General features: G+C 41.5%; 1 protein-coding gene across 6 annotated transcripts in view; it reads left to right on the plus strand.

Moving 5' to 3' along the window:
* The first annotated feature begins 754 nt into the window (after positions 1 to 754).
* NUP153 (nucleoporin 153) overlaps positions 755 to 24848 on the plus strand; it is a 46616-nt gene continuing 22522 nt past the window's right edge. For 4 of the 6 annotated variants that reach the window (XM_072853290.1, XM_072853288.1, XM_072853293.1 and 1 more), the window contains exons 1-8: positions 756 to 902; positions 16545 to 16761; positions 18983 to 19231; positions 20515 to 20654; positions 20737 to 20865; positions 22675 to 22791; positions 22919 to 22963; positions 23058 to 23111. In XM_072853290.1, coding sequence (XP_072709391.1) covers positions 801 to 902; positions 16545 to 16761; positions 18983 to 19231; positions 20515 to 20654; positions 20737 to 20865; positions 22675 to 22791; positions 22919 to 22963; positions 23058 to 23111 — 1053 coding nt within the window. In that variant the 5' untranslated portion in view covers positions 756 to 800. Of the gene's footprint in view, positions 903 to 16544; positions 16762 to 18982; positions 19232 to 20514; positions 20655 to 20736; positions 20866 to 22674; positions 22792 to 22918; positions 22964 to 23057; positions 23112 to 24848 lie in introns of all 6 variants that reach the window. The other 2 variants (XM_072853289.1, XM_072853291.1) reach the window with 2 other exon arrangements.

Raw genomic sequence — 24848 nt, forward strand, 5'->3', positions numbered from 1 at the left:
GGCCGCCAGCGCGGCCTAACCCCGTCCGAACCTCAGCTCCCGGCCTTCGAGGCCGCGATCGTTCGCGGCTCGCGGGTGGAATTTCTCCCGCTTCCCTTCGCGGGTCCCGGCAGCCCAGAGAGGGCTTTTCCCGCGCAGCCGGCCCGGCCCGTGGGGCGATGGGATGGGACGGGGACGCCGCCGCCTTGCGGCCCGGCCCGGCCCGGCCCCTCCCGCTTACCCTCGAGCGGGCGGTGCCCAGGCGCGCGGGGGCTGCCGGGCGGTCCCACTCTTGTGACGCAGCCCGCGCGGTTTAGTGACGCGCGGCCGCCCGGGCGGGCGCTGTGTGGTTGGTCGGCCGGAGGGGGGAGGGGTGCAGCGGCTCGGCCGCGAGCGAGCGAGCGGGCGGGCGGGCAGTACAGGGCCGGCCGGCGCCGGAGAGCGCGAGCGAGGAGCGGACGAAGGGCGCGCGCGGGAGCGCAGAGGGACGTGAGAGGGAGCGCGCGCGCGCCCGGGAGAGAGCACGAGCGAGCGAGCGCCCGCGCGGGGGGTGGCGCGGCGGGGAGGGGCAGGCCGCGGAGCCCCCGCGCCAGGCCGCGCGGCGCGTGGCGGGCGGGAGCGGCGAGGAGGCCGGGCCGGGGCAGGCTGGGAGCCCCCCTGTGGAGGCGGTGACAGCGCAGCGCGGGGAGCGCGGCCGGGCCGCAGCGGAGGAGCGCGGCCGCACGAGGCGGCCGGCGGCGGGGGCCGGGCCCGGCGCGCGCGCGGCGGGGCCGGGGCAGCGGTGGGGGGGGAAGGGGGCAGCAGAGGGGCCGGATCCCATCATGGCCTCGGGCGGCGGCGGCGGCGAGGTCGGCGGCGGCAAGATCCGGACCCGGCGGTACCACCTGGGCGCCCCGAAGCCTCCCTATGCGAGGAGCAAGCAGGTGAGGCGCGGCGGCGGGAGGCTGCGGGTCACCCCGGGCGGGCGGGAGGCCCCTTCCCCTCTGTCCCCCTCATTCCCCCTCATTCCCTTGGCGCTCCCTCAGCGGCGGGAGGCGGCCCCGCGCGGCGGAGCCGCCCCTTCCCCCCCCCACGTGCGAGGCGCCGGGGTTTCCCGGTGAAACGGCCCGGGGGGGGGGGGGGCGGGCGGGGAAGGGTTTCCCGCCGGGGCCGCGGGGATTGTGGGATTTCCGGGCGGTCGCCCCCTCCCGCTCCAGCTCCCGCTCCGCCGGCAGCCCCGGCCAGTGGGGGGGATCCTCGCCTCCCTTTTGTCTCCCGCCGGGCTGGGGGAGATGCCCCTGCTCGGCAGGGAGCAAAGGCGGGAGGAGGCGGCGGCGGCTGGGAAGGGGTAGGTGCTCCTTCCCCCGCCGTGCGCCTCGCGGCCCCGCGGCTGGGGTGGGCTGGCTCCTGCTCCGCGGGGCGATCGTTTTGTCTCCGGGCTGTCCGATTCCTTAACGAGCCCGGGGCGAGCACCAGAAAGAAGAACCTGTGCTTGCCGTCTGCATGCACCCGTCTCAGAATGAGCCCCCCTGGTTAAATTGATGCTGGGTTACTAAGCGTAGTTACTCTTCAGATTTAAATGCATCGCTTCTAATATTTGCCTTTCTTGACAAGTTTCAAATTGCAAATGAGTTTGTGAGGGTGCTATGTAGTTAGGCATCTTCGATTGTTTTTTTGTAGGGTGCTGCACGCAGCACCCTCAGGTCTGCATCCGGTAGTTTCTTCAGTCTCTTGCCTGTGACTAAACGTGCTGATGCAGTGAAAGTGAAATGTAATTCATGAGGCATTTGTTCTTTGTATTACAAGATAGAGTAGATGGATAACAAAAAACAGTGTCAATTGTGACACAAAAATCTCGTGCCGCTTAGAGTGGCTGGAGGGAAAGAAGCAGAGATCTTTCCCATTACTGTTTGCTGAGAAATTTCAAGATGCCCAGAAACAGTGCTCTGGAAATGCCTTCCACGTGTATTTAATGAACCTCAAGTTGACTGTTCAGCCAAAACCTTTGCATTATTAAATCGGTAACATAAGCTAGGGGACTGAATATTATATGCAAAATTGAGGGGGTGTTACGCACGAGTTATTGCTCACTTAGTTTTTATTATTTGGGAAGTACTATATTTAGTCTTTTGTATAGTACACTGATTAGCAGTGTTGTCCTTGTAAAGCTAGCATGGTGACGCTTCATACAAAGGATCACTGCACTTAGCGAATGTTGAAAGCTTTTACATGAATGATAGAATAATGTTGAAATTACCATGTTGCATGTGTTGATACTATGTAGATAACTGAAACCGTGCACATGAATTTAAAATAATTAGCGTAGATTATTTTCTGACTCTTCTATTGTCTGTTATCTCTGTGCGTTTTCCAGTAGGTTTATTTAAACAACGTGCCAAAGCAAACACGTGCTTGGGCATATTGGTGGGATTCTGCCCAGAGAATTGATGCTGCAAATCGAATACATAGATGAAATTAACAGTAATGTATTGGTGAAAAAGTTGTCATGATTAAGTAAATAGACAAACTGATAGATGTCAGACGTGCATTTGTTATAACGGATAGCTTTTTAACCCTATGCAGCTCGCTAACTTGCATTACACAAAAAGATGAGCTCTGGGTAGATAGCTAACTTAAATTGGAATTAATTGACAAATGCTCCTATTTTCAATATAACGGCCACTTTGCAGAACTATTCTGTGGTTTAGCATTAATTGTCTCTCAGTAATGAGTTTTGGAAGACATAAAAGTGCTCAGTGCAATCTTGACATGAGGATACACCTCTGATTCTGATCCCCCTCTCCCCTAACTATTATCAGTAAGGAGGTTCATAGAAATACTTCGATAGAACTGGTCTAGGTGCCTGCAGTCAAGACTGCGGTCCTGAAAACCCTCAGTCTCTTGTCATCAAGCTCCAAAGGTGCCTAAGCACTGTACACAGTATAGCTAATAGCTTTAAAGTTCTTAGGATATCTGAATTTTTTTCCACTTGTACGAAAGATGATTAGCATGATGCCTGGCTCATGATTGTCTCCTTTCTGGATGTTGTTATTTTGCCGTAGTCTCCTGGGGAGTTCAGTCAGGTGAGAATTCTCCAATGACGCCCAACATGTGCTGCAGAGTCAGTCTTCTATAAAGTACAGCGACAGCTTTAGAAGACAGTTGGAAGAGGAGGTGCTGCTGCTTTTTAATGACTATTAGCTAAAGCATTTGCTCAGAATATGGTAGACCCTGCTTCAGATTCCTTTTTTGCCTGGAGGGATCAACCTACATCTTCCACTTTCCGGGCGAATATCCCAGTTGCCAAGCTGTGTGTTGTCTTTGGTTCTCCTGGCTGAAGCTGTGTTACTATCCAGAAAAAGAATGCATGATTCAGTGAGCTAGAAAGAGGATGTGTAAGAAGATGTTGCCCTCAAAGACTGGAGACATGCAGGCTCTGATCCTTGGTTTCAGAAGTTTTTTGTTTTATGTTAGATGTTCCTTGGAGCAAACAGGCAAAGCCTAATACTTCCTGCCCTTGTCTCCCCAAGTGCCTGATCATTAAACTTCAGAGCCATGCTTCATTATGTTTGTGTGTGTGGTTTTTTTAAATTTAGAGCCTTTTTTTAAACCAGCCTCAAATAGGAGAGGTGAACAGATGCTGTCTGGAAGAGAAGACTGACTTGCAGCTTGCGTATTCTCCGGGAAGATGGAGATAGGGGTAACAGATTCCCTCAGTAGTGAAGGAACTAAACTGTGGGTTTTTTCCCTTCTGAGTTACCATCCTGCCTTATAAAAAGTGCAGTCAGCAGCTATATTATTAAACAAACTAACAAACAAAAAGTAGCAGCACTGCTAAGTAAAGATGGTATAGACTCACCCACGATGAAGGTTTGTGGGGTGGAAATCTTCAGAAAGAAAAGAGCCTTTTTGTATCTCTACATTGGGTGTTCTGGGAGTAGAATTAAGGAGTTCCTCCCCATTAACTGTGCTTTCCTAGTGGCTAAATGTTGACAGCTCCACGCTGAATGCATTGATTTTAGATTACGCTGTGCTTAGCATGCTACCTGTTGACTCAGCCATCTCATGCTGAAATATCCAGCCTCTTCCTGTACCGTGTAAGGAGCTTGGGCACTTGGGTTAAAATTGTGGCTTCTCTGAGAGCTAAGGACATGCAGGCGAGGGAGCTGTTGTGTCCAGCATCTGGGTTTTGTCTTCTGGATGTGGCCCCAGTGCTTCTAAATGCTGGTTTGTCCTACTCATTTAGGTAGACTGATGATTGGAATTACTAGTGTGGATGTGTTAATGGGATGAGTGTTCACATTGTTGACTTACTAAACATCTTCTAGTATAGTATCTGTACGTTCCTATTGTTAATTTTATGTTTAGTTTTGTGCTTTTGTGTGCGTGCGCGCTGGTTTAGCCTGGAATAGTGCCATTCTCATCCAGGTAACGTACAGATTTCAAAGATTCTGAATGTGACTTACAGGAGAAGAGACTAAAATAACTTTTTTGGTTATTTTTTAATGTGATAATTAACCATTCAAATGAAAGTGTCAGAGAACTTTGACTCTGCTGGACTTTTAAGCTCATACAAGCAGATTAAAGCTTGAGAAAAAACAATTATCTGAAAAGTCTTTATAACCTTCCCATAAACCTGTATGTTTATGTTAAGCTTCAGCTTACAGCTGTTTGATATTAGAGATAATATTTGTAGATTGAAACTTCTGCTGGGGAGTGATACGCTTTTGTTTTTTCTTACATGTGTACGTGCCAGTGCATATTTATAATGTAGGTGTGCTACACTGAGAGTGTACAAAACAGTCCAAAGATATTTTCCTTGATGAAACCAGCATAAGTTTCTGCATGTTTATAGTTGGTCTTGTGCTGATGTAGTTAGGATATTACCTGAAAGAGGGGACCAGAAGGCCATTGAAAGGCACATTTGCTGGGCCTGGTCATGAAAGCTGCTCTGGATTGGTGAGTTTCACAAAGTCACCTGAGACATCGTGTAAGATTCTTCCCAGACAGAATAGCTACCGGATCGGGACCTTAAACTGTAAGCAGCAATGCCTAAATCATTACATTATCACCTGCTACTGTCTTGAAGGTAGGCCAATTGTAAACTGTTTTTTCATGTATGCATGGGATTTTCTTGACGGGCAGTGACTGCAGGCAATGGGCAGAAGGAATCTTATAAACCACCAGCTTTATTTTGGGAGGAAATTTTGAAACCCTCATGCTAAAGAGTTCCTAGACTATCGTATTGAGTAATGTAAACTAGGTAATGTTTCATAAACCTGAAGCAGGAAAATGTTAATTAAAGACATCTTTATTAAGAATGTCCATAGGAACCTACAGAAGTATAATTGTATTGGTTTAACTCCTATCAATAGGATTGCACCTTGAAGCATGCTTAGGTGGTTCGATTTATATTTGTATGCATCTCTCTGCTTGTTTTGGTATAGTAGTAGGTTAGCACATTGAGCTAAATATGAATAGATTTGAGGAAATGTTTAATGTGTATTTAAAGATTTGTTTTAAAAGAATGGGATAGTAGTTAACATCAGAGGTTTTGTCTCTGTCCCAGCAATATCAAATTGCATTAGCAAAACAGATGTTTAAATCTGGTACGTGTCTTTCTACTGCTACCGTAAACAAAAATGTATCCTAGTTGGGAAGAACTTTTTAAACTGAGATACTGACAGTTTTCTCCCATTTAGGCTAACAGTACTGTCAGTAGTACAACAAATTGTAAATTATTATTGCTATAGCATTTTATTAATATTTTGAGTTTTGTCTTTCAAAGTGTTGTCACGACAGCCATGGAGGCTGTGAAGTATCGGAGAAAAACAATATTAGTGAGCGGTATCTTAGGAGAAGAAAAAAGCAGATGAAATAATTGACTGTGTTAGCTGGGACACTGCAAATTGCCTTTGGTTGCTGGCAGCACATCACTTCCTCTGAGTTATTTATTCCGCCAGTCAGTAATTAGAACCAGTTCTTGCTCCCCTGCCATGAAGGAACCGAGCTGCTGCTGATTCGAAGGACTGCGAGAGGACAGAGTTCAAAATCTCTTTTGCTTGCCTAAAAAAGTTTGGGCAGAGCTATTTCAGATCAGTGCAGATGGGGGCTACCATAGCATCCTGTAACAAATTCATAACAGTGGGATGACTGGCTCAGTGGACGGGGGATGAGCAGTGAATGTTGTTTACCTGGACTTCAGCAAGGCCCTCAGCATGGTCTCCCATGATATCCCTGTAGCCCAATCGGTGAAATATGGACTTGTCACGTGGACTGTAAAGTGGCTGGAAAACTAGCGGGACCATTGGCCTCAAAGGGTTGTGATCAGCAGTACAAAGTTCCAGTGGTAGCCAATTGCTAATAGAGCCTCTCAGGGGTTGGTATTGGGTCTGATACTGTTGTACGTCTTTATTAACAACCTGAGATGAAGGAATGGCGTGCATCCTCAACAGTTTCCCAGATGATACCAAACCTGGGGGAACGTCAGCCCCGTCATATGCTGAAGGGTAGAGCTGCCATTGAGGGATCTCGAAAGAAATGGGCTGCCAGGAACCTTATGATGTTTGACAAAGGCAAATGCTAAGTCCTTCATCTGGGACAAAACAACCCTGCGTACCTGCTGGACAGCAAGTTGAACCTGAGTCAGCAGCATGCCCTTTAGGTGAAGAAGGCCAACTGCATACTGGATGGTATTAGTAAGAATGCGGGAAGGATGTTGAGGGAGGTGGTTTTTTCCGCTCTATTCGGAACTTCCAGGACTGCATCTGGACTGCATTGGAGCATTGTGTCCAATTTTGGCCTCTCCAGTACAAAAAAATGTTGACATATTGGAGTGAGTCTAGTTGAGGGCCACCAAAATGATTAGGGGGCTGAGGCACATGGCTGAGAGAGCTGGATGTGTTCAGCTTAAGAAGAGCAAATACCTAACAAGCATATAGAGAAGGTGGAGCAAGGCTCTTCTAGGAGGTTCATAGCAATAGGAGAAGAGACGATGGACTCAAGTTGCAAAAATGGAAATTCTGATTTCATATTAGGAAAAATCTTTTAACTGTGAGGATAGCCAACATGTTGGAAGAACTACCCAGAGATGTCTCCATCCCTGGAGGTGCTCAGAACCCAGGTGGACACAGCCATGGGCGACCTGCTGTTCTTGGCCCTTCTCTGAGCAGTAGGTGACCTCTGGGGTGCCATACAGCCTCTGTGTGTGCGTGCGCAGTTCTGTCAGTGCTGCTGTTGGACCACAGAGCACACACAGACGTGGTTTCAGCGTAAATGTCAGTGTTACTCTAGGTTTGTAATCCTTTTTGTTGGTCCATCCTGTAATTCTGTTTTCAGGGCTATGCTGCTTTTTGAGGGAAGAAATAATGCCTCCATCTCACTGTTGCATTTTATCTAGAGTAAATTGCAAGGTTGCCCTCAAGAAGAGAATAGCTAAGAGGCTTTTCTCTAGGGTTGCTGTTTTCCAGACCATCTTTTTAAGGTGTCTTCTGGTTTTTTTATTGGTAGGTCATGTGATATGCTTTTCCATTTTGAAACAACTCGGTGGGGTTTTTGCTATCTTCATAATGTTCTGTGTAATCAATCCAGTAGTTATTGTGTAGCTATTGTACATGTACAATATGTTGAGTAGTGATGTTTATACAGTCGTGAGAGAAGGGGGGGGGAGTTGTTCCTCAGTATACGTTTCTTGGTATGTACTAGTAAGACAATATAATGCAAACTCTCCTCTGTGCTGTTTGTAATGTACAATAGAAGTCCTCAATGCTGAAGAATTATTAAGTGCCCACAATATTTTTTTAATGAAGAATTCTAGCCATTAGGCAGAATTTTTTATTACTTTTTAGGGTATTAAATTACTTATCTGTGCAGTTTCATGAACAACTGCCCTAAATTTGGACATATTTCTTATTTTCCCTTGTACAGATCTCTTGTGCCAGGTATCTTCCCTTCTTGCCACTACATTCCATATTTTATTTTATTTTTATTTATAATGCTGCTTAAAAGTCTTGACTTGCTTTCTGCTTATGGCTAAACAGGTCTTGTCTGCCTGTTATAACTGGCTAATTGAAGGTACAATTTAAATACACGTTTTAAGCCAAAGAAATGTTAATTTTGCTAGCAGTTGAGCCACTTGAAGGTAGTGTTATTTGCAGCTGTTTATCACCACCTCTGGTGGGAGATTGTTATACCCCCAACCTTGTTGGTGGAAGGGACAGGGTAAGTGCTCTCTAAACACCTTTAAGCCAAGTCAGTTGGACCATCTTAAAATGGAGTGAAGGCAAGTATGAACTAGCTTGTTTGACTTTGCCTGAAGCATAAGTAGGTTTGCAACTTGCTGATACAGTATTTGTCATTGTGGTATTTTAGATTACTGTACAAAAGTACTTATTAATTAAAAGATCTTCTCTTAAGGATGAGATTTGCTTTTCTTTGTTTTTGTTGGAGAGTTTACAAAGACATTCCCCTTCTTTTGACAAGAAAAGACTTTAAATGTTTTTCTCCCCTTTGTCTAGGAAATGCGACAGCGCTAAAGCTTTCACATTGGGGCAGCGGTGCTAATATTTCCAAGGGGGGAGTTTCCTTTGGGTTTCTATAATTCACCTCATAATTGCATGTTGCATTTAATTACAGTGCCTTTGTGTGTCTTTGGCTTGGTTGTGACCACCATGTGTTTTAAAGTAAGCATAAGTTCATCTTTACATTCACCTTTGCTGGGAAAAATATGTGTACGCCAACACATGGACACCAACATGTACTGAAGTCCTACAGGTACAGTTTTAGCACACACGCTAGCTTTGCGAATACCTGTGCCACTAGAAAATTTTCTTTCTCCTTGCTGAGGTTGTTTATTATTGTCTCCGTAGCTCTGCTGTTGGGAGGAGTTGTGTGAGACTGTCCTGGAAAGCTGTCTGACTTTGCTTTTAGTTTTGATTGTATTTTGACTCAAACTTTTTTGAAGCAGATGAGTCTCACAACTCTTTCCCCTATTAGAGCTCAGGGTCTGGTGACCTCCAAGACTACAGTAAGCCAAGCAAAGAGTTAAACTGTTCAACTGGTGTCTTCTTTGAGACTGGATTACAGGTCTAGTGAGGCACTGAAATATTTACAATAATAAAATGTCAAATTGGCAACTAAAAACTGTACCAGTATGTGCAAGCCTGTAATATAGGTGCATTTGTAGTTTAAGTCATCCTGAGCTAAGCAGATGTAAACAAGGTTTAAACTGGTTTAAATGTAGCTGTATTAGGGAATTACTGTGGTGCAACTAGTTACATATTAAATTTAGCTAGAACAGTGCACCTATTCTAATGTCAGCCCTTAGTATTTGTTATTAAACTTACTTTACAGAGTTGCAGAATATATACAGATTTGTAGATGCCATTACCTTCAGTCACTAAAAAAATAATCTCTATGTGCAATGGCAATTTTTTCCTGTTACTGGTAAGAGAACAGTATTTGGAGATATTGGTTGTATATTTGTGAGGTGCTCTTGGTTCTGTCAGTTGAGCTGTGATGAAAAACTATGGCCAGAAAGACACTGCTGCCCCTTATGACTGAAGATTACTGCCCTGCAGCAGAGGTGAGCCTATCTTGGCTTTACAGTTTCAGAATACTACCTTAAAATGTCAAATAATATAACAATAGCTGCCGCTGCAGCTAAAGCAGCTGTGCCCGAGTCCGTGTTTTAGTTTCTCCTAGGCACCAATTCTTATGTTTTTAGATCTAGTCAGGAAGCATATGCAGCAGGGTTGAATGTGTCCTGGTTAAAGTAATTGCAGGTTCTGCTGGTTTAGATGAATTGTGAGGTTTAACTTTTATTTGCTAGACAATGTCTATGTATGACACTTAAAAAGTAGGAAGGCTTTGAGTTTTGCTAAAGTATCAGATGATCACAGAGAATAATTAAAGATGATTCTTTGGTTACTTCATTTTAACTTACATGTTCAAGTTTGTGAATAAGATAACATACTGAATGTGCAACAGGATCGACGTATTACATTTTGCAAAACCACTAGCACGTCGTATTGTCAGCTCAGTTTGTAGATCAGCATGAATAGAAAAGATATTTCAGAGGGAGCATGAGAGTACTTTGCTATTTTTCGCTAACACCACATTTAATTTAAAAATTTAAATTCCAGTCTTCTTGTTTGAAGATTGTGATTTACTTTGGAGTGCCACTCTGCACTAGAAAGCACTGGACATGGGGATAGACATCAGCAAGCTGTGAGTTGCCCTTCAGTGGCGTTTAACCATTGCTTCAGGAGCTGTTGCAGAATTTGGCCTCCCCTTGCTTGTGTTTTGCATACATAACGTGTCCTCACTACTGTGTGCCATAGATTAGCCTGTGATACCATGTTTGTGAGTGCTTTTAGGCAAAGTGGCACTGAAAATGTGTAATTCATTTCTGGAAGTCTAGTATATTATAGGAGGTAGCAAATTTGTAGTATGGGGTATGATACTTTGAAAGCCTTTGTACGCATAAACTTCTTATTTACTGTAAACGCAGGAAAGAGGAAGAGCTTGCTGTTTCTGTGTTTGGTGATGTTGAAATACTGTGATGAATTGGGTCTTACTGTATAAAGAATACCTGTAAATAAGATAGACAATTTTATTACTAAACTGTGTATTTAAATCCTAAATATAAAATGTATGTTACCATACTTTGCTAAATCTGATAACTTGTACTAATGGCCTTGTAAAGACCATCTGGTGCTATGGGAAATGTATTTCTTGATCATTCTAATTTTGAAAACTTTAAACTTCTTGTCCGTGTGGTTATGTCAGTTTGTTATCCTGATGCCACGTTGTTTTAGCTATTGTTGTACTTGTTAAGTAAGAATCATTGGTTTAGACTATAGGGTTCCCTTACAGCAAAAGAAAAAAAGAGTCTGAGCAGCATTTCAAATTAGTGTAATTCTACATACTGTCTATGAAACTTAGCTGCAGGCACACTGCATAAGTGCGGCAGTCTTTCAATAACAAAATAGTACTTAGAGTCCCTCCTTAGATTAAGAATGAACTCCTTTAAAACTGCTTGCAAAGTTGTAAGTGAAAGTAGTGTCCTTAATCTTACATTTTTTGGTTTTGATGATGATAGATTTCTGTCTTGAAGTGTAACACTGAATGTATGCTCGGTGATTTACAGCACCCGTCGCTGGTCGCGGCTGAGGATTAACTAGAGCCTAATGTAGTGCTTCCTACAAGGAAGGAAGAAAGGTGTCTTGTACTTCATGCTCTCTTTTGTAATGTTGTCACTGTGTCAACTAAAGGTGTGGACAAAACTTGAGATAAAACCATTCAGCGTCACAAGTATTGAACCTAGTGGCGTAGACACCAATTTATCAGAGCATATGCTGGCTTTTTGTACTCAGGTGGAAGTGATAACGATGGGTACAGATGTGCAAGCAGTGCCAAAATGTAAAACAGCACCTGAATTTCCCTGGGATGTTTATCCTAAAGCTAACTAGAGTCAGGAAAATAAGGCTTACTTCAAGCAATAAGAAGGAAATACACTGGCATCTGGAATCATAATCCCTTCTTCATGATTTTTGAAATAAATCTGAACTAGTCCACTTGCCTTAAATAAAATTGTTGTTTTTCAAATGTTACATAATTAATGACATTCCAGTAACATATTGTTCATATTAAGTCATAAGTTTTACTGCCTTTTTACTAAATGAAATATCAAACTCTGCTGTCCTACGTCCAAATTGAAACCACTCCCTAAATAGCAAAAGCAGAGTTAGTTTAAGCCAGTCTGTCTGTGTCGCTGCAAGAGACAGTCATGCCATGTTTCCATTTCTATTCCTGCTTTTGCATCAGCACCTGTGCAGCTGCATGGTGAGCTGGACCAGCGACCTGATGCCCCTGAGGGGTAGTCCTTGCCGTCAGTGTCTATAGACAAATTTTTGGCTGGATCTGTTTGATAGAGCCCTGATACAGTTTGTCACTTGGCTGCGTGTATGCTCTAGTGGCAGGACAAGGGAAGGGTGAGGTGAAGAGGAGGAAGGGACAATCTCTTTAATGGCAGTACGGGCACAGGATGGTTAAAAGAAGGGAGAAGTTTTCTTTCTTCTTCCTCTCGTCCTGGCTGCCTGATCTTGCTCTCTCTTGGGCCAGTTCTGGTGCACTGAGCCAGCTGAACTCTTTAGTCCAGCAGAGAAACATGTACTTTTTGCCAGATTAATGAATTCAGCTAGTACGGAGAGTAGCCTGCTATGCGCCAGAGCTGGCATGAGGTAACCGTGGGGGATGGAGAGAGCATGAAAATTCCTTTGTGATAGTTGGAAATGGTTAGATTGATCTGCTCTATCTCAGTGAACTTCACCATTAGGTGCAGGTTTTCTTTTTGAGGACTTACTGATTCATATGGTTTAATAACTTGAACTTTGAGATGGGAAGGAAAGAAATCTCTGAGAGGCCTGGAGGTAAAAACTTTATGCTTTTCAGAGGTGGGCATACAGTGAACTGGAAATTAGCTCTTTTATCCAGTTGTGCATTTATCTCTGACAAATTCATGTTAGTGTATGACCTTTATATAATTTATATACAATTTTTTTTAGTATGTCCTGTGTTGTATAGTGGGATTTACTTAAGCCTCTCAGACTGAAATCAACTCAATTACAAAAATAGATGTTTTCCAGTAATGCATCATTGCTGAGTACTCCTGCCAGCACTTCCCCCCCGCCCCCCCATGCTATGTGAAAGACCCTTACGAGCTGGGAAAACTGTCCTATTCTGTAAATATTTTTGGCCAAGAAATGGCCTGCTTTTAAGTTTGGAAGTTTAACTGTGACCATAACCTATTGATATTTTTTCTTTATATAAATCCTTTGAAGAAATGTTATTTTAAAGTAGTAAACTAGGACACCTGTTTGTTTACTGGTTAGTATTTCTATCCACATATATTTTGCTTAGAGTTGCATCTCAAGGCAATATGCCTTGAGTAACTGTAGTTACTGTTGCTGTGGTGTTTGTATACATAGACTTGGATATATCTAGCAGAGCTGCAGACACTTAGGACGATGCACAGAATTTGAAAAACTGTTGTAAATATCTATTCCTAAGCTACTGGATCTTTTCAATAGGTTTTTTTGTTTTGTTTTGTTCCGCTTTCCTTCTGATCTTTTAGGATGAAAATAGAGTATGAGCGCATTTAAGATGAGCAGACAACTGTTGGTACTGACAGCAGCGCTCAAACTGCTGAAATCAGTCAGTTAAGGACTAAAAGACATTTACTGACTAAAACACTGCTATGGGCAGGCAGGATTGCCCTGTGGCATCTTCTGCCCTTTCACGATAAGAAGTTTGATGCCTTTGTGGCCTGTAGAAATAAGGAGTTATGAGCGTTAAAGCTGTGTGCCAGTGCCACTTCCTCCGCTCCCAGCCTGGGCTTGGGAAGTAGAGGAGTTTTTGTGCAGTAGCGTGTTTGGTGTAGCTGCAGTGAATGAAGGTGTTCAGGAAGGGACTGGTGCGTAATTGTGGCATGAGGAGATTGGAATCTGAGCAGTCTGCTCAGATTTTGCTGGAGGAATAAGCCTGTTGGAGACCTCCGAAGATCTGTTTGCGTCAATGAGGTGTGCAGTATCCTTGTCAGCCTTCTAGCAGGATTACTGATGCCTGTGTGGGGAGATGGTAGCGCCAGGGAACCTGGGATGGACAAAATACAGAGCTGGTGGCACAGGGGCTGTAGGGGGAGAGTGCTCTGCTGCTGACGGGGTAGGCTTGTGTTACATGTCCAGGGAGAGTGAAAGGGTGTTCGAACACATGTGCTGAAGTTGAAGAATAAGAAAACTAAAAGTTAGGGTAAGATTAAAATGCCAGCTTTAAAGACAGTGTAAGGTGTGACACTTTCTTGCCAGGATGTTCCAGCAATACGGAGTGTGCACATTTAGAAGTGTAGTTGGTCAGTGGTACCTTAACTGCCTGACTTGGACAGGAATCTGACCATGGTGATTTATTGATTGGCTTTCAGCTGGGATGGGCAGGTAGGAGATGCCATAAGAAATTTTCGTTTTCTTGATTTTTTTTTTTTTTTGAATGGGCATACCTGGGGTGTGTGGCTTACTTTTAGGGGGGAGGTGTTTTTTTTAGGAAGATCTGTGCTTGATGGTGCTCATTTGTAATGCCTGCATAGTTCTTTCACTGTGCCTTTAATCAATATTTTCATTTTGCAGACAGAAAATGGAGGTGCATTTCGTGTATTTTGCTTTTCCTTCCTTTGTCACTAAGCCAGCAGTATTCTGGAGCATAAAACTATGCTTCTTGTCTTCCCCTGTGCCTAAGCCAGATGGAGCAGGCTATTAGTACTTGCTACAGTATGGCTGCGCTGAGCAAGTTCCAGCTCCTGGATTGGTTTGGGAAGTTACCCTGTCTTACCCAGCTCAATCTTAAAGTACTGATGATGTGGAGAATGCTAGCAAGGCTGCCATATGCAAGAAAGGGTCAAACCAGTCTGGTTTTAGATATGGATGGTAAAATGTCATCTTGGTTAATTATTAGTATAGCTACATTCTCCAGTTACTCATTTGGATTATAATGATTGGGCGTTTACTCTTCTGGATGCCTACGACTTCTTCCATCTTGAGTCTCAGGTAGCTTTGAGTCCTGGGAGGGTTTCTTCAGCAAGAGAATCATACAGGCCTATTTTATGGCCAATAATACCTATTCTGTAATGGAGAAACTCGCTAGCAATACTGAATGCAGTAGTGCTTAGCTTTTTGGAAAGAGCATTGCCTTGGATGCAGTTTGTGTCCTGACCATTTGCTCATTTTGGCAGATTTTAACTCCTGTGTGTTCCCAATACGCTTTTATTCATAGCAGCAAAATATTTGCCCCAAAAAAGGGGGACAGTGTGTCACAGGGAAAGGTGGAAATAAGGGGCTGGGGATAGAGTATGGGCTGCCTCTTTGCTGGTACCATGCACTGAACTGTTTGTGAGCTCTGGTATTACATGCAGTTAGTAGTTTTTGTTGGAAAGCTGAGGCTTAGTATTTATGTAGAACAGCAGCAACATCCTGAGCATGACATACTTGTGTGCATCTTAGTGTGGTAATTGTGATGGATGTGTTTATTACGCTGTATTCTGTGTGGTTTAAACTGTCCCTGGATGTTTATTCTGTCTTTGTGCAAGTACAAGATTAAATTACGGATCATTATGAAAAATGTCAAATTGTAAAGTAAGATGACTTTCTTTCTGTGAAAAGGCTTTTTGTTTTCTACCTTCCCTTCCTCCTCTTTCCCCACCCCCCTCTTAACTTCAGATTCAAGGGTGTCTAATTTGTTCACAACTCCTGTAAGTCAGTGTTTGCATTATCGTGTATGAAAGACTTGAATAAGTGGTATGGGCTTCTTTTTTCGTTTGTGTGCTAAATTTTTTAAGAAAGTTGAATTCAGTAGAGTTCTTGTTTCAGAATTGTTTACTAGACTGTAACTATTACATGTGCAAAGAATATTCTCAATTTTCTAGGCCTGAGTAATAATTTTGACTAGAAAATTTTGTTGCCTAATCCTGGAAAAATATCAAAGTATCTTGCCAGAGCCTTTGTTAGCAACTGACAATGGAGTTCAACAAAAATCTGTTTAACTCTTGTTACTTTTCAGTTTCCAAAATGTTGAAATTGATGAGTTAGCTTTCACATTTGCTTGCAGCTTGCAGCATTTAGCAGCTGGTTCTGTGGCTGCGGTCAGTGTAATAGGGAGGGAGCTCCATGCTGCAAGCGATCTGCTGTGTGGGGTTGAGATTTGACAGGAAGGTGTGTTGAAGTTTTGAGGGCATGATGGGGAACAAGTGACTGCCTAAAACAAAATGGTAAATAAATATTTCTTAAACATAGAATGTAAGCATTGCAAATAATTGGCAAATGTCAAAATGGAAGTGGCTTTTATGTATTCAGTAATTGCAGAATATTAAGGTTTGGAGATCCAAAATTTTAACATACCATGAAATGAAATTTGATCAAAATGGATCTATTTAACAGTCCTGTAGTGAGGCATCTCCTGTTCAACTATAGCTGTTTCTTCTAGGATTTCTTTCAGGATACCCTGACAGTTCAGAGCATAATAGTGTTTTTTTGATACATGTTGTTACTGCAGTTCAGCATTAGAAAAATTAGAAATATTTAAGTCCACTGATTTTAGCAGCTGTTACGGTCATCACTATGACTGTAGATAATTGCTGAGCTTCTGTTTCTGATGGTTTTTCAAGTGAAGGCATTAAGAGGAGAGTCCTCCTCAAAAAAAGTACGTATATCAGGAGTTATTTAGAAATAGAATTTCCTGATGTCATTGTGACTTGACAAGCCTCTGGTGAACTTTGGATGAAATTTCAGAATTTTGAACATTGCCAGGGTCACTGGGAAGTGCAGGAACTGATAGGTTAGTAGTAAATCAATGTTAGGTGAATTTTTGTCATGCGTGTCCCAGAAGCATAGAGATCCTATGTCAAGGATCAACCCCCTCTATCTTACTGTTGTCCTGAATATTTGCTATCTAATGTCTGTCTTCAAGGTCTGTGCAAGGTTGCATCCCAGCATATGCTGTTGACTGTGTTTCTGTAATTAACAAGTGGTTTTTCTTTCAAGCAGGGAATCATTAGCAGAGTGACAGAATCAGTGAAAAACATCGTACCAGGATGGTTGCAGAAGTATTTCAATAAAAGTGAAGATGAATGTGTAGATACAAATGAATCTACAAACCAGGAAGAGAATCCAGTAAACTATCACCATGATTATGCAAATGAAGATACCATAGTGATTGATGGGAGAGTCACACCTGAATCGGCAAGAATTAATTTAGAAGGTATGTGAAAAATCATTTAGTATTCTGGCCATCTGTATTTATTCGTGGATTTCTAGTTTTGAATCTAAATTTCTAAGGGAAGCTGGAAGGAGCGTTTTGACAGAATTTAAAAAAAACAACAAACCCAACAAAAAAAAACCTCACACAAAACAAAATGCCTCAAAACCCCCAAAAACAAACAAAAAACCCCAACAACTGTTTGTGAAACTGTCTTAGCTTTAAACTGTAAACATAATTGTGAAACATACTGGAGGTTGTCTTACAGCTCTTGGAAGTCATCAGTTAACTTCAGGTGGTCAATTAGCCAGGTGCAAAATATTGATAATAATTAATTTGCAAGTGTGCTGGGTTACATTTTCTTTTTAAAAGGTCTGGAATGAAAGTCGTATCTAATTGCCTAAGGTAATAAAAACATTAATTTGTTTCGTTGTCCTCAAAACAAAAGACCAGATGCTAGAATGCCAGAGGAAAATTCCTTCTCATGTCCTGATTTTTTTTTTTTTCCTTTGGGCTTCTTCAATCAATTTAGTAAACTTCCTTTTTAATTTAATGGAGAACTGGGGAACTTGGTTTATGACATTATTTTTTTCAAAATATTTGGTAACATTAAGGTGTGTGCATGGCTAGCACGGGGTCTTTGAAAACCTATTTGGACCCTTGGCAAAGAAGTTTGCAACCCCTTTGCTGTCTAAAAGATTACTCTGTTTTATATCTATGTCTCTCACTGTTTCTGTAGTTCTCTTCTGTAAATTTGCATATGCTCTCATTTGAGTTTCTCTTAAATTAGCAGTTTTGTGGAACTTAATTTCTAGTAAGGAGAGAAGCTTTGTCTGAGCACACGTACATAACCATCTGTGTGGAAAGTCAGTTGCTTCTGTTGGCAGAATGAAAAATAATGAGGAAATACCTTTGTCACCAATGTCATCTAATTGTAAATAAGGAGCTTTACTGCTTTCTATGTAGCTGTAGCTTGAGAGTAAGTTTGGATAAAGGAATAGAGAACGTCTTCATGAATGAGGAACACGTGTTGGCTTTTCTGAAGAACAGTGTGAAAGGACCTTTCAGTAAGAACAGCTGCACAGCAAGCTTTCTAGCTCCAAGAAATCAGGAGCAGATGGACATCATAGAACCTTTAGTAGCTTGTGTTGCAGTCTGTGGATGTTGTAGACCAATCTTTCTTGCTATAGTTAATAATAAGATTTTTAAATTATTATTACTATTATAATTTTAGAAAGCCTGTTTCTTCAGCTCTGAGGTGCTAGAGCCTGTATTCCTTTGCTTGGCCTTCAGCCTGATAACACTTTCTTTATCTCATACAAGGGAGTCCTAAAAATCTACCAGTGCTTTGGAGAACTAATTACTAGTACTGCGGTGGTTATGAAGATTGAACTAGCTAGTTTAAGCTTCAGTGCAAATATCAGGAGGATAGTGACTCAAAATTATGTTCATACCCAGAATTCCCAGGAGAGACAGTGGACTTACATGGATATCAGGCAAGATATCCATTAATAGCTGTTCCGTTCACGTGGCAAGTTGGAGCTGTGAGACCACCTCTTGCAGGACAGTGGCAGTGTTTGTAGACCCTTTGGTTCATGAGGAAAAAGCCCGCTTTGCAACTGAGGCCATGATGCTTACTTGTCCTTTGTGCCAAAATCTCAAAAGTTAATGGACAGGAGATAGTTTTGCCTGTAGCATGACCTGATATGGTAGAATGTGGGAGGGGGGATGATGACACCAAAACAGACAAACCCCCCCTCCCCCCAAATCTCTGCAAATACACATTTTCATGTTATGTATTCAGATTAACATCATTTTTGTTACAAGATTATATAAACTGCAGAGTTGTCTGTAACTTGGCATGTAATCTCAAATTTTTGAAAGCTTATTGCAAGCTTTATCTGCAGAAGAAGGAATTTATACATGTTTGATTTAGTGAAAGACCCAGTGTTAGAGCACTTGAGCATGGGGTCAGAATTTGGTGTTGTAAAACCTCATCGTTAACTACTTCTTAATGAGATATTAATACTTAGTATTGCAGGCAGTGTTGCTGTTGTAATCAGACAGTCAGATGAAACTCTATCTGGGTGAGGAAGAAGTTAAATTTGGCTTCTCTATTTTTGTGCTTAGAACTTGGCGCTAACGTGACTGTTGATATAAAACAGGTTTTGGCTTCTGTGATCTTGCCTATAGGAAAGCTAATTGTTTCCTTGTTCTTGTTTAGAACCATCCACGAGTAGATCTGCATTGAACTTCTCAGATGTGTTAACAAGGCCCTCTCTTCATCGGAGCCATTTGAACTGTACCATGTTGGACTCCACAGTACCGCATTGTCAGCCCTCTACATCTTCTTCACTTGGCATTGGCAGTCCTGGCCTGTCTCTTGTAAAAGAAATAAAAGATTCTACCTCTCAGCATGATGATGATAACATCTCAACAACCAGTGGCTTCTCCTCTAGAGCGTCTGATAAAGGTAACTTTCATGTTCTCTAACTGATTTTTTGATAACATGAAGTAGTTTGCATTCTTTAATATTCCACATCACCTTAGGAAATAAAGTAGGTGAATGTCAGCTTTGGATGTTAGAATTAAATTTAATTTTTAGTATTTTAGAAGTATATAATCCTGTCACCTTTTTAATATAACCATGCTTTGGAATACATTTGTTACAAGAGTCAGTGCTGATAAACACACTTTTAGCTAGGTTATCTGTAAATATTGAACTGGGATAGTAGGAACTGAAGATGACTCGCTGTAGCTTGACAGTTAGGTTGATTACCTAGAAGGAAGAGTGACTCAGAATATCTAACTGACAGCTGGTTAAATGTGAATAAATATGGGTGACAAATAGAAACACAAGACGTTTTCCTGTGTTTTTGCCAGGAGTCAATGAAGGAACTATTCTGACTGAATAAGTTTTGGGCCGCTTTTTTGGCCTTTCTTGGTAGAAGGCATCAGTTGTCAATACTGCCATGTCTTTGGCTGAATTCAGTAAGGAATGTACACCATTTTAAAGTAAAAAAAAAAAACAACCAACATTGTATTGATGTAGATGGGGATATAGGCAATCTCACTGAGAAAGGGCTAACAGCAGGTTTGCAGCTTTTTCTAGTCCCCCATATAAACAGGGATTGAGGCACGCTCAGCAAGTTCTCTGGAGAACATATTTTTACAATTCACAGTAGGTGTTGTCAGGGTTTAGCACTATAACCTGAGTTTACTAGAGCTTTCTGATCTTGTCTCCGTAAAACATACATGGAAAATAGGTCGTTAACTCTGTTAGTTCAGCCTTTGGGGAATTTTTCAGGTTTAAAATCTGTGCAATTCTGACCTATGCTGGCCTCCAACTCTTTACCAACATAGGAGGAACTTTGTATCGTTATAGATGCACCAGTGTTTATGCAGTTTCCTTTTATTTTACCATGCAAGAAGAAAAAATAAAATTGCTCTGCATTGGAAGCATACTATTAACTTGTTGTGCATGCTTTTGAAAGATTACTGAAAGGTAACGTATTTGCAGTTTTGTGAACAGATTTCAAGTTCAGAGTTGATACTTGGTTTTCATACCATATGTGAAATTGATCTGTTTGAAGAGCTCTGAAGGTTAGAGTGCTGGAGAAATGAGTGTTAGGGGACTTTTTCATTCTGTAAGACTTATTTTTCTGTATTAAAGAACTCTGGAGTTAGTGTGATCTTTAATATTAAATTTCTCTGTGTACACAAGGCATTTACATATAGCATGTGTCATTTTGGCAGATATCACTGTTTCAAAAAATACTTCAGCACCACTGCTCTGGACCACAGAGGCTGAAAGATCTCATTCCCTCTCACAGCATCCTGCAGGTAGCTCTAAAAAACCTGCATTCAATTTATCTGCTTTTGGATCTCCCTCTCCTGTAAGTACTGCACAGTATTAATTTTAATCAATTTGAATGTGTAGCCATTTTACTAACCACTTATCATAATACATTTCTGTAGTCACTTGGAAACACTTCTGTCTTTAAGACAAGCCAGCTTGGGGATTCTCCATTTTACCCTGGAAAGACCACTTATGGTGGTGCAGCTGCAGCAGCAAGGGAGACGAAAGCGCGAATTGCTCCTTATCAGGTATGAGAATAGTAGTGTGGTGTGAGGGAAAACGTAATTGAAATACAGAAGGGGTAGCACTGCCAAAAGAGCTGTGAGCAGGGAGCTGAAAATGTGTCAACAGTTCCTATTTTGCCCTCTCAGCCTACAAGAGTATAAAAGAACAATTTCTGTTTAAATTCTTCTTTAACAGTTTACGTAGAAATACTTGTCATAATGCACAAGAATGACAGTAGCATCTTAGGTTCTGGCTAGTTGTTTGTAGTTGGGATTTCCACTGTTGTTGAGTCTTTAAAAAAATTCCATTTTCTGCCATTGTCTGCCTCTGTATTATGTTAAAATAACATGTAAATAAAACCAACGATGGCATAACTTTGAAAACTTGTGTTCATAGTAGCAAAAGCTATCTGCCTGATACTTGTCTGTAGACCTTACACAAGCATGCCTACACTCATGCTATGAATATATTGTATAAAACTGTGCACTCTTTACTATAGTAGTATCTAAAAGGCAACTTTGCTGATCCTTTGCTCTTCTGTTACCTAGAGGGAAGCATGCAGTCCTAAATGCAATCTCAAGTCAAACAAAAAAATGCTTTCTATTTTAATACTGTTCAGATAGCTCTTGAAAAAAGTTACTTGCCCCTAAGAGTTCTTCATGTTCTAAAATGAACCAGCAAGTTAAAAATGCTGACAACTCTCAGTAGCTAGAGTTGAATCTAAAAGGAAGTCAATAAAACCTGGAATGTCTTTAAATCAAAATGAACTTTATTTAAAAAAAAAAATCAAAAGTCAAAAGGAACTTTATTTAAGGAACTGGAAATAAGAGTTTTCTGGACCTATTCTGGCAGGCCATTTCTACCATGGAACAAGGGGACCTACAAGTTCCTGACTTAGGGGAAACCTTGAAAACTTGTGGTTTGTTCTGACTTGGTGTTAAATTAGACTTCAGAACACTCAAAACTTCCTGTAAGCTAGGAGCCCTCTTTGGTCAGCTATATTTATTTTTTATAAAATAAATGTGGATTATGCTGAAAAGAGGAACTAAAATACTAGGCTTTTAAAGGAGGGGCTAGCTTGCTTGTTGCTGCATGCTGTAGATTACGGCAAGTCTCGCTTGTGTTTTTTACATGCTGTATTGTCTGCTTCCTGTCTTCACATAGCAGTGTGGTAAGCATGATGTGGTTACATGAGGGGTTTAACATAATTTAAAAAAAAAAAGCCATACTGAAAGAAGTTTTTTTTAAATTATATTTAAAGTTATGTGGTGCAAATAAAACAGTTTACTTTTTCAGTGTAATATGTTTAGATCTGTTACAGTTCAAATCAGATCTTTATCTTTTTAAACAGAGTAAAAAGATCTGCAGTCAACTGTAATCTTTGGGGAAGGGAGGGAATGAGAGAAGTAAAACTAGAAATTCCTGATGATGATAGTATAGATTGGTTTTAAGATGGTATGCTTACACCATCATGAAACTCTGAGATCTGTTTTGTTACTGAAAGTACTTTCTGCAGCACAAGCCTTCGCTTCAGTTCTGTTTTCCTGATTACTGCTTCAGAGACCCTACAGGCCTAACATCTTTATGACCTTTTACATTTAAGTATTTCTTTTGTTGCTTTATCCCATGTGCAAGATGTGTGGGGCCCCACTTAAATTTCTATAAAGTCAGTAGAGTATATTTTCTTCTTTATGGCTTGAATGCCCAGTGAGTGCATTTTTCTCTGCCATCACGAGAGTATTGCTTATATCATCAGTGTAGCCATAGGGCGTAAAATACACACGTTTAATTAAAAACCAAGCATCATAACATTTGCAATGCTAATTTTTCAGCCACCAGTAAGAAGACAAATGAAAGCTAAACAAGCAAGTGTGCAATCCTATGGTGTGACAAGTTCCACAGCGCGGCGCATCTTGCAGTCATTGGAGAAGATGTCAAGTCCTTTGGCGGTAAATGGCACTCCTTTTAATCTGTTTTATTTCATGTGTTTGAAAAACATAGTAAATGTGCCAGTATAGGATGAAGATCTTCCTTATGTAGCATCCAGTTTAATTTATTACACCGTTTTTTCAACAGGATGCTAAAAGGATTCCGTCTTCTGTTTCTAGTCCACTGTCTTCTGTAAGTTGATCACAAAACCCCCACGTTTTTGTTGGATGGAACCCTCTCAGGAAAAAAATCGTCCTCTAATATTTAGGCTTTTTTTCCCCCTTAGCCTGTGGACAGGAGTGTGCTGAATATTACTAGCTTCCAATCCAAACGAAAACAGGTAAGAACCAGTAACATCTTAAGCTGAGATAGATAACTTTCTATGCTTTATAGCTATTAGAAGAAATGTCACAAACCTCAATGACAGCATACACATGAATTCAAGTTAATATTAGCATTATGTGAATTATAGCTGTCTTGGCTGTGTGGAAATTGCTAAAAATGTCTTTTCTACCCACACTAGATGAAGGACTGTGAAGATTACTCAGGTTAAGGATCTTTATGTGGTGGTGTCTTCATATGTCAGTCAAGAACAACTTCTCTAGAATACACAAAGTAGTTTTATCTTGTCCTGCAACTTGGGGTTAAGTTGCATGTTAATCTTTCTGTTTAGGAAAGCTTTCTCTTGCAGAAGTGATCAGAAATAGAAAAATCTTGATTGAGTGATTATATAGACAGTGTCCAGATTTCCATGTTCTTTTTGAGCAGAAAAATAATACTTATGTTTTTATTACTGCTCAAAGTAAGGAGAAGGAAAATTGTTAAATGTTGTCACTTCTGTAACCTTATGTTCCTAAATTCCTATTTGGAGGTAGCGCTGAATTGGTGATAATGCTGTGGTAAATCATTATTTCCTTTGGTTTTTTTAAAAAAAATTAAAACTAGTAATGTTTTTTAATCACTTTAATTTGGGGTATCATTGAGTTTATTAAATTGTAAAACCCACAAAAGGCCACTTTAAGATCAGGCAACCGAAGGAGCAGAAGTGTGGTTTTTTTTCCATGCAAACTTTTCATCTGCTGTTTTAATGAGCAAACGGACAGAATGTCTCAGGAAGTTTCTATGCTAATCCCTTGATCAGAAGTATAATTTTATGGGCACTTCAGAGTTTACAAACATCTTGGATTTCCTGTGCCATCTTTTGCCATATGCTAAATTACAAGAATGTTGAAAAGTAGAGCATATAATTTCTTTACTATAAATATTATCCAAGTAATTGAAAACAAAGCTGGTATGGATTCTCGGTTAAATTGCGGAACTACACCTGTGATGAGGCATTAAGAAAGATCTACCAGATTTGCAGCGTAGAGCCTGACATCAGTCAGAAAGCGAATGTTGCACACAGCTGTCACTGGGTAAAAGTAGAGAAATTGTCTATTCATACAGTTTGGCAGGGGAAGGGTAGTCCTTGATGACAAGGGGAAGAGAGGGTTGTGTGTGCCAAGGAGAGGGTTGTGTGTTTTCCTGCTAAAGCAAACATATGGTTGACAGAACACTTGAGCACTCAGGCAAAACTTTTGCAGGTATTTTTTGTGATATTTTTCTTATTCAAGGATCTGCACCAGACAGAATAGCTCTTAGTGTATTAAACACCTAACTGGGTGACTTTCATTTTTTCATTGTACATTCCTGTCTAACTAATTTGATATTCTTCTACGATAAGGTCACCTGTCTAGTGGGTGAAGGGAAGGCGGCAGATGCAGTTTTCTGGATTTTAGTAAGGCTTTTGATACTGTCCCTCACAGCATCCTTCTGGACAAGTTTTCCAGCTGTGGGATGAGCAGGTACACGGTGCGCTGGGTGAAGAACTGGCTGAACAGCAGAGTGCAAAGAGTTGCTGTGAATGGGGCTACAGCTGGCTGGCGACTGGTCACGTCACCAGCGGTGTTCCTCAATTCTAGGGCCAGTTCTGTTCAATATTTTTATCCATGATCTGGAGGCAGGAGTTGAATGCACCATTAGCAAGTTTGCTGATGATATGAAACTGGGAGGTGCTGTTGACTCTCTCGAGGGACAA

Source organism: Ciconia boyciana, chromosome 2 (assembly GCF_034638445.1).
Source record: "Ciconia boyciana chromosome 2, ASM3463844v1, whole genome shotgun sequence".
Taxonomy (NCBI): Eukaryota; Metazoa; Chordata; class Aves; order Ciconiiformes; family Ciconiidae; genus Ciconia; species Ciconia boyciana.